The 12,372-nt window shown below is 45.1% G+C and overlaps 1 protein-coding gene across 1 annotated transcript in view; it reads left to right on the forward strand.

Moving 5' to 3' along the window:
• CACNA1B (calcium voltage-gated channel subunit alpha1 B) overlaps positions 1 to 12,372 on the forward strand; it is a 443,389-nt gene that overhangs the window by 157,084 nt on the left and 273,933 nt on the right. Inside the window, exons 5-6 of the mRNA XM_054997363.1 lie at positions 943 to 1,095; positions 9,144 to 9,331. Of these exons, the coding sequence (XP_054853338.1) occupies positions 943 to 1,095; positions 9,144 to 9,331 (341 nt within the window). The remainder of the gene's footprint in view (positions 1 to 942; positions 1,096 to 9,143; positions 9,332 to 12,372) is intronic.

Consider the following 12,372-nt stretch of genomic DNA (forward strand, 5'->3'; position numbering starts at 1 on the left):
CTCATTCTGAAAGGACCATTTAGAAAACATTTGTCTGGGGTTTCTCTATAGAGTGACTATTCTATATTTTCTCGAAATTTTGTTTTATTTACTCTGTGTTATTGATTTTGTCTTACCGTAGTTTAAAGCTTGATTCTGGGGTCATCTGCTAGGCAGAGGGAAGATCTGAATGAGGGATACTTGCATATGAACACATGAAGCTTCCCTTGATGGAGTCAAAGTCACTATTGTCTGACTGGCAGCAGCTCTCCAGGGTCGTAGGCATGGGGGTCTTTCTACAGCAAATTCTGCCTGATCCCTTTCATTGGCATACAGAGCAGCTCTACCAACCACAACCTTTCCAGCTCGTAGCTTATTCAACCAGCACTCTGAAGTTGAGCGAGGTCTCATGCAGAATACAGAAAGGGGCACAGTTACTTACCAAGAAGATTACGACTAACATTACATATAGTAAAGCATGTACTTGAAGCCAGCTGGGTGACCTTGGGTCAGCCACAGCTTCTAGGAGCTCTCTCAGCCCCACCCACCTCACAGGGTGTTTGTTGTTGTGGGCAGGGCTTTTTTTCCAGCTGGAACATGGTGGAACGGAGTTCCAGAACCTCTTGAAAATGGTCACATGGCTGGTGACCCCGCCCCCCGATCTCCAGACAGATGGGTGTTTAGATTGCCCTCCGCGCCGCTTGGCGCAGAAGGCAATCTGAACTCCCCTCTGTCTGGAGATCAGGGTGCGGGGCCACCAGCCATGTGACCATTTTCTCCAAGGGCAACCCACTGAGTACCACCACCTCTTTTCCCAGAAAAAAAGCCCTGGTTGTGGGGATAATAATAACATACTTTGTAAACCGCTCTGTGATTGTTAAGTCATCCTGAAATCGAATGTTGTTGTTGTTATTACTTCTGAATGTCTATCAATGGCTAATGCTACTCACTTGTTCTCATTAGGTTTGCAGGTTGTCCTGAAGTCCATCATGAAGGCCATGGTGCCTCTCCTCCAGATTGGCCTCCTCCTGTTCTTTGCCATTGTGATGTTTGCCATAATTGGACTGGAGTTCTATATGGGCAAGTTTCACAAAGCATGTTTCTCCAATGAAACAGGTGAGCATAAGCAGCGCTCTTCGGCTTGCTAGTAATACTAAACGTAAAGAATCAATGACTTTGGGGGTGTCATCTGCAGAAGAATTTGCAATAGAAGTGTCGCCCAATTAAAGAATTTGAGTCAATTAACTGCGTGAGTTTCAACTGATTAATCCATGAAGTCTGCATCGATTTGCACGTGTTCTAAATATAAAAGGATACCCCTTTTTTTTCAGATGATCCATGGCAAGTAGCATCTTAAAAGAGGCATTCTGTGCTGCAGGAGAGAAAAGAGGAAATGCCTCTTCATAGAGAGTTCATGTCAGTGTCGTTTTACTGACTTGGAAATGGCCCCTGGGAGCGCTATTTGTTGCATTGGGGAAACCCCATGGAACCATCCAACAGGGCCGTTTCATATAGGGAAAGGACTTTTCTGGGGCACAACCCCCTTTTCCATGCCCACAGTGATTCTGATCCAAATTGGACCCTGTGTGCCTGGGAACTGAGTTCTCAGTGGGGAGCTCACAGCGTGGGGAGAACCTAGGGAAAAAGTGACTTGTGGTTAGGCCTTAAGGTCATTAGTTTTCATTATTTTTTTAAAAAAAGAATATATGCTTTCAAGAGTTGGTAGAACCCCTGGTTAAACCTCAGATGATTTGATGAATAAGATTCTCAGTAGTCACAAAATGGCACATTGGTGCCCTTTCTCTTCCTTCCTGTGAATATTAGGAATAAATTATTCAAACCTAGAATTCATGGTGGGCATGTATTTAATTTGAATAATGCATGCACGTTTCAGAATTCAGCTTTGCTTTTCATAAGATCTGTGTTATTCTGCAGGTTGAAAAAAAATACTGCAGCATATGATTAGCTCTGGCTTTACTCCTTCCTGGGAAGGGAAAGGCATTGATGAGTCCAATGTCCAGTGGAGAAATAAAAGGAAAATCATGTTTACTTGGGTCCTCCTGTCTCCTTTAATCACTTTGTGCCCTGAACTCCTTTTTGCTCTGATGGGCATTAGGAAATGAGTCTGCCCTCTTTCTCACCCTGTGAATTGGAAAGACTGCACTCTTGCTAAGGTAGCTTGGTTGGTGAGGTTTCCGAGACCTGTAGTCACTTGTGTGCCAGGAGAGTGAAGGGCTGTCTACGGCTCATCTAAGAAGCCTCTAGTAATCTCAAAGGAGGCACATTAGTTTGGCCGGTTCTCATTTGCTCAAAGCATCGCGAGCCTCCTCTTGAAGCAGCAGCATGTTGGCATGAACAGGAAGGGAAAGTAGGTCAGAGAAGGAGCTGTCAAAAGAAACAGTCTCCTGGAATATTGATGGGAATCAAGAATCAGATGGGGATTTATTTCAGAGGCAAGTGCTGAGACACCTGGTCGCATGTAATATCCATCCAGCATTAGAGACTGGAAAAAGCTTGCACTCGTCATCCAGAAGGTCCATTGGGAATAGGAACATTGTTATCTAGCTTTGTTTTAGAGATAAGATGGGGCTAGGTGGGTGGAGGGCAGGGAAGGGAAGGGAAGGAGAAGGATCTAAGTTTGCTCTTTTTTGATTACTTGTCCGTGGATGCAAGCCTAGAATGGTCAAGTGCACTGAGTTCCAAGGGACACAAATTCTTTTTTCTTAGTTTCACATATCTCCACAAGCATCTTTGTTGCTAATATTTGCTAATATGTTGCTAATATGGTAAGGCTCGGTGCCTTTCTAACCTGCATCCCATCCCGAGACACACAGGTATTGGAGCTAGGAAATTAAACCCCCCTTCAACACTGATGTTGTGCAATGCCAGGTCCATAAATAATAAGACCGACACTCAGCAGGATACTTTTGCAGCAGCCAATATGGACCTGGTGTGAGTGACCAAGACCTGGGTGAGGGAAGGTGAAATGGTTGCTCTGGGAGAACTGACCCCCCCCCCGGGCACCCCCCAGGGTACTCGGCCCTCCATCAGTCTTGAATGGGAGTTCGGGAGGAGGGGTGACAATCCTCATTCAAGAGGCTTTCTCCTTCAGGCCACTCTCCACCCCTAAGATCACTGGTGTTGATTGTGTGGGTCTAGTGTGGAGTGCTGAGGAAAGTTTGGCTATCTGCTTGGTGTACCAACTGCCCAGTGCACCAGCAGATACCCTGTCACAGCTGCTGGAGGTGGTGGCGGGGTGGGCCTTGGAGTACCCCAGGATGATTGTGTTGGGGGACTTCAGTGTCCACGCTGATGACACTGCCTCTGTTCAGGCTACGGACCTGGTGTCAGCCATGGCAGCACTAGGACTTTCCCAATTTGTATTGGCCCCTCACATAAACCAGGCCACACACTAGATTTGATCTTCGGGGCAGGGTTGGATGTGGTTCTGGATACAATAGAGTCAGTGCCATGGTCAGACTACTTGGTCTTGAAGGCTCAGTTGAGTGTGCCACTCCCTCCTGCAAGGGTGGCAAGCTAGTTTATGCTCAGCCGCGGAGACTTATGGATCCGATTGGTTTCCAGAATGCTCTGCGGGAACTGATGCTCCATGGCGGTTAGTTGGATGAGCTGGTGGAGGACTGGCAAGGCCAGCTCTCCGAAGCCATCAACAATATTGCACCCCGTCACTCTCTTCGCCCCTGTAATCGCTGAGCCCCTTGGTATATGGAGGAGCTGAGGCAGAAAAAACGGGAGCTAAGACGGCTTGAGCGCATGTGGTGGCTTATCTCGGGACGAAGGGGCAAGAACATCTTATAAATCGTTTATGAAATCTTATGAGGTGACAGTGAAAGTGGTGAAAAAGGAATTTTACGCAGCTTCCATTGCATCAGCTAGCTCACACCCAGCAAAACTGTTTAATGTGGTATGTTCATTGGTCTCCGTATCGGAGGGTGACTGTCAAAACTTGAATTCGGACATTAGCTGTGAGGCTTTTGCAAGCTTTTTTGCTGACAAAATCTTGTCTCTCTGCCACGAATTACCGGCCACAGTTGATACGGTATGTGAACTAGAGGCCCCTTGGCTGTCTTCTGGGTGGATATTCGATCATTTTAGCCCACTCTCGGGGGAGGAGGTGGACAGGATTCTGCAGATAGTAAGACCCATCACTTGCCTCCTGGACCTGTGTCCGTCGCGGCTGGTGACAGCCTGTAGCAATGGACTATGGGATTCCTTGGAGACCATTATCAACTTATCCTTGAGCTCCAGGGTTTTTCCCGGGGCATTGAAGGAGGCAGTGCTGAGACCTCTCTTAAAGAAATCATCATTGGATCCTGCTGACCCGGTCAGTTACCACCCAGTTTTGAACCTTCCATTTCTGGGCAAGGTGATTGAGCGGGCGGTAGAGAGGCAGCTGCAGAGTTTCCTGAAGGACACCTTGGCCCTGGATCCCTTCCAGGGAGATCTTTCAGGAGTGTCCGATATGGTCGATTACAATCTTTTGACCCACCACCTTGCCAATGTGGGGATATAGGGGACAGCACTATAGTGGCTAGTCTCTTTTCTCCATGGTTGGGGACAGAGGGTGGCGCTGGGAGAGAAATTGTCCTCTCACTACCCACTAGTATGCGGTGTGCTGCAGGGGGCAGTACTCTCTCCATTATTGTTTAACATCTATATGCGCCCCCTCGCCCTGCTGGTGCGAAGCTTTGGTCTTGGGTGTCACCAGTATGCTGATGACACCCAATTATATCTGTTGATGGGTGGTGACCTGGCTCGGCCCCAGTTGTCCTGGAGTGGGCTTTTTAAGCCGTGGCTGGATGGTTGAGACAGAGTCGGCTGAAATTAAGCCCCACAAAGTTTGAGATCCTGTACTTGAGTCGCGGATGAATGGATTCAGGACCCCAGCTTCCTGCTCTCAATGGGGCAGTACTTGTACCAGCCCCAAGAGTCAGGAGGCTGGGAGTGATCCTGGATGCCTCCTTGAATATGGAGGCTCAGGTCTCTGCGGTTGCCAGGTCTTCCTTTTTCCATCTATGACACACTAGGCAGCTTGCCCCCTATCTCTTGACCCATGACTTAACTACAGTGATCCAGGCAATGGTCACCTCTAGCTAGACTACTGTAATGCACTCTACACAGGGCTTCCCTTGAATCTGATCCAGCGGTTGCAACTGATCCAAAATGCAGCAGCACGTGTCATCACCGGAGTGCCAAGAAGTGCACATATTACACCGGAACTGCACCAGCTGCATTGGTTACCAGTGGAGTACCATATCAGATTGAAGGTTTTGATATTAACCTATAAAGCCCTATGTGGATTGGGACCTGCATATCTTCGGGACCACCTCTCCCCATATGTGCCCCAGAGGATGCTTCGATCTAGTAAAAAACAACTATTAATGGTCCCTGACCCCAGGGAGGCCCGCCTAGCATCAACCAGAGCCAGGGCCTTTTCGGTCCTGGCTCCAACCTGGTAGAATGATCTGTCTAATGACACTAGGGCCTGGCAGGATCTATTATCGTTCTGCCTGGCCTGTAAGACAGAGCTGTTCCGCCAGGCATATGGTTGATGCTGGGTAGGGCCCCTGCTGGCCGAATAGGGTAGAACGAAGTCCTCCCTATCAAAGCATCCACCTTCAAAGAAACTTTAGTGACAGTGGAAAAGGTCTAACTGAATTAATTTAGTTCTGTGCTGTATTTGTATTTTAAATATTTATATTGTATTTATTGTGTTTTTAACTGTAAATTGTTAATGTGCATAAACGTAATCCGCCCTGAGCCTGCTAATGTGGGGAAGGCAGAATATAAATCGAAACAAACAAACAAACAAACAAACAAACAAACAAACAAACAAACAAACAAACAAACAAACAAACAATATTTGCATCAGAAAATTTATGCTCAGAATTGTTTTAGTTTGGAATATCACCCGAACCAAGATGTTTCCTGTACAGTTGTGACACTGATGTACAAGGCTGTATAAGACTGAAATCCCTTCAGACAGACACTGAAATGGAATTGTATTTACTGGATTAAAGCTCTTGTTTGTGAATTTATGGATGCAATTCTCTTGTGGGGAAATTACCTCTTTACATTTGAATGCCAAATGATCTCTCTCTAAGAATTTAGTTCAGAACTACCTAGAAACCCATGCCTTATCTGTGGTGAGCCCTACTAGATTATCAGCTAAAGTACTAGAGAGAATAAATTGGAATTGTGAGGAAAAGGAACAACTGGGAAATCTCTGCCTGTCCTGGCAGAAGGTCCTACTACCTAGCCTTTTCATGCCTCCCCAAAGGAGGGAGGCACTGCCCATTTGCCCTGACCCCAGCCTATCCCAGCCCCTCCAACCCAAAGGAGGGGGACACAGCCTGTCTCATCCAGTCTGAGAAGGGCTGTATGCAGCTCAATGGCAGAAGGACAGTGAATGGTTTTGGCAGACTAAGTGAACCCCAAGGCAGAAGGATGTTACACCACCTCAGGCAGGCAGCGCAGAGGTCTGTTAGGAAAAGTTCTGATGGTCATAATGGCCAGTCTGTTCCTGGGCAAAAAACCACTCATTTTCTAGGATATGATGAGCTCTCTAGGGGATCTTTACACATCTATTTCCCCTTTTCTTTGACTAAGTCTCAACATTCTGGGCCTCTTAGAAGTGATGAGCATGCTCAGCCCTCAACAGACCAGTACTTTCCCCCTTGTTACTAAAAAAAAAAAATATTACCAAGTAACGTTATGTACCTGGGATGTACTCCCCTCCACTCACAGAATACACAAGCCTCTACTTCGTTGGTGAATGGGCCTGTTTTACTGCCTTTCTGATAAGCATTTGACCATCAGATTTGCTCGGAAAGGAGTGATGGATATCTGTTCAAGGGCATGATGAATTGCATACTACAAATGGAAGGGAAGTAAGTGAGAGAAAAACCAAGGGAAACAGAAATGAAAGAGATATGAAAGTCAGGCTCTATTCTTGGGGGCAAGGGGTGGGGGTGCCATTCTTGAATCTGGTCTGAAACAAGCTGTCCTGAGACATACAATGTGAGATTCTGTCCGCAGGCAGTGTTCTTTTTAAGATTGCCCCCCCTACAGACACTGATAGGTTTGTTGAGGTCAGTGTGCAATTATAACTGGGGAGTGGGGAGTAATGTTTTTGAGTTGCTTCTGTGGGATTGTAAAGGAGACATTTGGTAAAGGAGACACAGCTTGTGAAAGGTTGGAGAGGAGCAATAAAATAGAGGTCTAAAGGTGGCACATCCATGGAAATAAGCATAATCAGATTTTTCTTGTTTCAATGGCAACAGCCTTTCTAGTGAAGGGTAGAGGGCAATGTTTGATATAAGTGGCATCAGAAACCATTTGTTTAATAAAATGTAAGGTTAATAATAAATATAATAAAGGTTAATAATAAAGTGTAAGGATAATAAAATTATCATATGCCTGGTATTGTTTTTTTCAGGTACTGTGAAAGGGGAGAGCTGATTAGGGTTTGGCATAGAATTAAATGTGAAATTGTGCTTTCTGGATCAATTTGCTTGAAAATATATCTGGTGTAGGCATATTTTAATAATACTTCATAGGACTGTTAAGCAATTAAAATGGTCAGGAGATATATACATGTGATATTAATTTATTAAATCAGCATAAATATTCATATGAATAAAATAAAAGAAATAAAATGAGTATGAGTGAAGAAAATACAATTTATTTTTAAATGGCACATGCCTGTCACAACAGACTTCATCTTAGATGAGGCATCCCCACCCAATGCCTTTTAGATGCCAAGGTGTGTGAAACAAACTGGGATGCCTCTTCTAAGGTGGCACCTACCACCTGCTGTTTTTATGATTGAAATAATTAACACTTTTTAAAATGATATTTCCCAACTTATTGGGGTGCTGTTTTAGATAATGAAATAGTTTTATTATTTATTTTTATTATATTAGATGTTTAGTTCGCCTTCCTTGCCAGGCAAGCTCATTGATTTTAATTGATTTAAACTAACTAATGAGTTGTTTGAAAGGTGCCTGCACATCCTTAATTCTCTATCTGATGGTGTATGGAGTGCTTTGATCAATTGATCTTTAAATGATGATTTCTGAGTCTCAGAGAAGGAGGGAGAGAAAGTGACTGAGGATGATGAATAGACATGGGCACAAACAGAAAAAAACCCGAACATGATATTCGTTGTTCGTTGCCATCCACGAACAATGAACATTGACGAATGTGAACCTGTTCACGAACATGTTTGTTCGTTGTTCGTTGTTCGTGGGGGCCAGCAGGCTCTCCTCCAGCCATCAAGATCCCTACGGCACCACTCCCAGAAACCCTACCTGAGCAGGCAGCAGGAAATGTACCAATAATAAATAATAGCTTGACTCCGGAGCCTGGCAGCAGCCCTGGAACTTGAAGGGGTAGATCCCTACCACACCACTCCCAGAAACCCTACCTGAGCAGGCAGCAGTAAAGGTACCAATAATAAATAATAGCTTGGCCCCAGAGCCTGGCAGCAGCCCTGGAACCTGAAGGGGTAGATCCCTATCCCACCACAAACAAAGAAAATTCAGGCTCCATTGCACTCACCCTGTCTCTCTAACAGCAGCTGTCTCTCCCTGAAAGCCAGAGTTGGGAGCCCCCCTCCCCCCTGGTCTTTTCCTCTTGTAACAAATTTGGAGCTCCTGTCCATACTTGGAAGGAAGACGTGCCTATCAAGCTAAATTGGGCTTAGATTGGGGTTTCCAGGGCAACAGCAGGAGTTCAGATTGTCAGACAGAGTTCAGACAATCCCTGCCTAAGTTGCCAAGGGAATTGCTTACAGGTGCCAGACTGTCTGGCTTGACGAACAGCAACGAACAGCAATGAATGAGGCTTGCAACTACCACCTGTCCGTTTAGAATGGGGCCTCACAAACAGCTTGTTTGCGAACAGCAGATTGGGCTGTTCGTGGGTTTTTTTTAGTTCGTATTGCTGTTTGTGCCCATCTCTAATGGTGAACACAGAAGCTTAAAAAAAAGTGTGTGTTTCTGTATTACATACTCATGATGGCCTGAACTGCAATTGTTTAGTTCAAACAAACCCATTCTTTCAATGCGTAGTAGGAATTTAGAAAAACCTTAATAGTTGGATCTGTCTGACCTTTCTTCTCCTTTCCATCTGCTTTACAGAAGAGAGGGTGGGAGAATTTCCATGTGGTGAGGAGCCACCTGCCAGGCAATGTGATAAAGGAGCCATATGCCAAAAGTATTGGGAAGGGCCCAACTTTGGAATTACCAACTTTGACAACATCCTGTTTGCTGTGCTTACAGTCTTCCAGTGCATTACCATGGAAGGGTGGACAGACATCCTCTACAATGTAAGTATAACTAGTCATGCCAGTAGAGAAATATCTCAAATTCATAACTCCTGTTACATCATAAAAGAGCCTTCAGGTTATTTTTGTCTTGTTGCTCACAGCTTAGAGTCTCTCTAGACGTGCAGGTTTTTAAAGAGTTGGGTCTGGATTCCCACAGCCACACAGCAGTTAAAAAATAAATGGCTGTTAAAAAATAAAGGAGAGCGCAAACCACCTCATAACACCACCGTGGGTGGAGGAAGGGCTTCTCCATCCCCCCTCAGTTTGTTTTCCAAAATAGTGAGCGAGCAGTCTCTGTGTTGTGTGTGTGCATTTTTGCTGCCCCATGTGGAATATTCTGTGCATGTGGAGCAGTAAAGACAGGAATATCTCCAACCCTTGTGCTATTTTGACACGGGAAAACAGCTTGAGGGGGGAGCAGGAGCCCTTCTCCCCGCCCCCACCCCACCATTCTGCAGCCATTTGGGCTTTTCTCTTTTAGCAGCCATTCCCCACAGCTGCTGTGTGGTTGCAGGAACTCGAGCTGGGTCTAGAGACCCTGTAGTGAATGGAACTGAATGAGGGAAGGGCTGAGGGGAAAGGGCTGCTAGAAAATGTGGAGGAGGCAGGGAACTGCAGGAAATTATCATTAAAGAGCAGGGCCACAGTGAATGTTGTCTGAAGAATGACAGCCTTCAGGAGAAAAGGGAAGGGAGGAGATAATATTTTAGAGGGTTGTGGGGAAAATACGGGAAATGAGACCAATCAGTGGATTCAGGGGAGGGAGAAAGGAGAGCTAGTGGCCCAAGGAAATTGAGGAGATGGCCATGGGGAGGAATCCAAAGGGCAGTGAAAATTGGGCAAATTAATGGGTGAAGATTAGAAATGCTAATCTGGGAGCTGTATGGCTTCAAAATCACCAGGAAATGTTTGGCTGGAAGTCTCTAGTAATCTGTTTATATACAAATATATATGTTAAGCCAATATTTTATTAGGGTTGCAGAAATTGGTGTGCAGGCAGGAGGCGTCAAATCACATCCTCAGATTTTTCCAGCCAGCTCTCAGCCCAAGTGAGAGAAACCACATCTTCCTTTGCAACTATAGCATATCAACTCTTTAGTCTCCCCTTCTTCCCATCTTTGTAAGTCTAGCTTCTTGGCAAATACCATACTCTTCTGCACTATTAATTTAGTGACGTAGAATTGCCGTCTGAACCTTAGCCTGGGCTCCATGAGACAAGCTGTGAGCTTCATGTATGAAGAGCTACTTTACACATTGCCCTTTTGACAAGCAGATTTAATTCTGTCAGGAAAAAAATGAACACGTGAAGTGGCAATGAGGCTGATCCTGGCAGAGAGGCATCCTACCTTCTTGTATGACGCAGCAGCTTTGCTCCCTTCATCTGTTTGTCCTTGAGACCATTTCCTGCCAATAATTAAAGTGCTCAGTTGTCATAACGTGGCTTCTGCAACCAAGGCTCCACTAAAATGAACATCTGTGAAACAAGCTCGTGCGCATCATGTATTTTGCTTATAAAATCTGTGTTCTGTGTTGGATTGTAGAAAGTGTTTGTGAGTATGTAGGGTTCATAAAAATCCACAAAGTTCTGCTTGACAGTATACTCAAAGCTCAGCACTAGTGGCTTACATTTCCTTAAATATGAGACATAATATAGCTCCAGAAGGGTGTGATGCTAAACCTATAGTGTGATGTCTGGTGATGTGCACTGCTTGTTGTTGAATTGGAATAAAAGAAAGAAGAAGTGGTTGAATTTATCAGAGCTTGCTGTTGGGTGTACAGTATCCAGGGCACTGGCTGCCAACTTCACTTACTGTCTTTCACCTGTCCTTTTGGCAGAGCTTTCTGCTGGATATTGCTACAGTATGGCCAGTCACATATTCCAAGAAGCGTGCCAGTTGACGCTTCCATCAAATGCTGTTTTGTTGTGTCCTTCCCTTTCCTGGCAATTGCCAGCCTGCTGTGAGTGACGCCGCATTTTCTTCAACCCCATTGGAAAGCAGCAGGAGAAGCCATATTAGCCGTGGTCGGTGGTTTGACACTGTGACCTTTCAGCACTACTGTAATGTGGATTTTTCATAGCATGAGAGTTGCTATGGCAATATGGAGCGTTAGGGCAGCTTTACAGGGTGCAAGAAATACATATTCTGCTGGGACACACGGGATCTTTTGCAACAAACATAAGAAGCATATATTGCAATAAATGCCCATGTGCATGCACTAGGGAGCCCTGACTAGGCTAGCATCTCTAGATGGGTGTTTAAAGACATGATTACATACATATATGCCATCCACACCTTACATATTTGCTGTAATAAATGCCAGTTCAATGTGCATTGAACATGTTTGGCGCATAAGTTGTGGGCCTGCTTGTAGTGCAACAGCGTGCACGATTTTGGGAGGATGGGGGGGGTATGGAAGTACTCTGCAACTCAACTTAAGTGACTGCTACATCACTTTGGATCAGTATGGGTGATCTTTACAGCTACCCACTAGCCAAAGGAAGTGGGCTTAATTGGAGTTTCACATGCGATGACGCAGCTTGGCACTGTTATGCTGATTTGGGGGAAATAATGGTTTGAGGACAAACCATAAGTCCAAAGACGGACTTGGAAGCTATTCTGCCCCAGGCATTTTCTTTGTCTGTGATAATAAATTAAGGAGTTATAAAAAGCAAGAAGGTGGATTGGTGGTTCTCCTTGAACACACAATTCTCTCTTCATGTTTGCTTCATTTGTTCATGGTTTAAGCTTTTATGGGACTTTTCCTTTTAATTGGAGGCTATGAAAGCATTCTAGCAAGAGCTTATCTGGAAAGTGATTTATGCTGGAGGCAGAGAGATTAAAGCATCAATGAGGTAAAAGGCTTTGAGAAGAATCTGGGGAAGTCCGTTCTTGAAACAGCAACACAAGAGGCCCTGGAATATGGCTCTCTCTGAGAAAGCTTGTGTGGTTTAGTTATATGGATTTGAGGTGTGTGGGGGGTGGAATTATGAAACCACAGAACTGGAAGGCATGAAATGGCCATATAGTCTAACTCCTTTG

This window comes from Eublepharis macularius, chromosome 14 (assembly GCF_028583425.1).
Source record: "Eublepharis macularius isolate TG4126 chromosome 14, MPM_Emac_v1.0, whole genome shotgun sequence".
Lineage (NCBI taxonomy): Eukaryota > Metazoa > Chordata > Lepidosauria > Squamata > Eublepharidae > Eublepharis > Eublepharis macularius.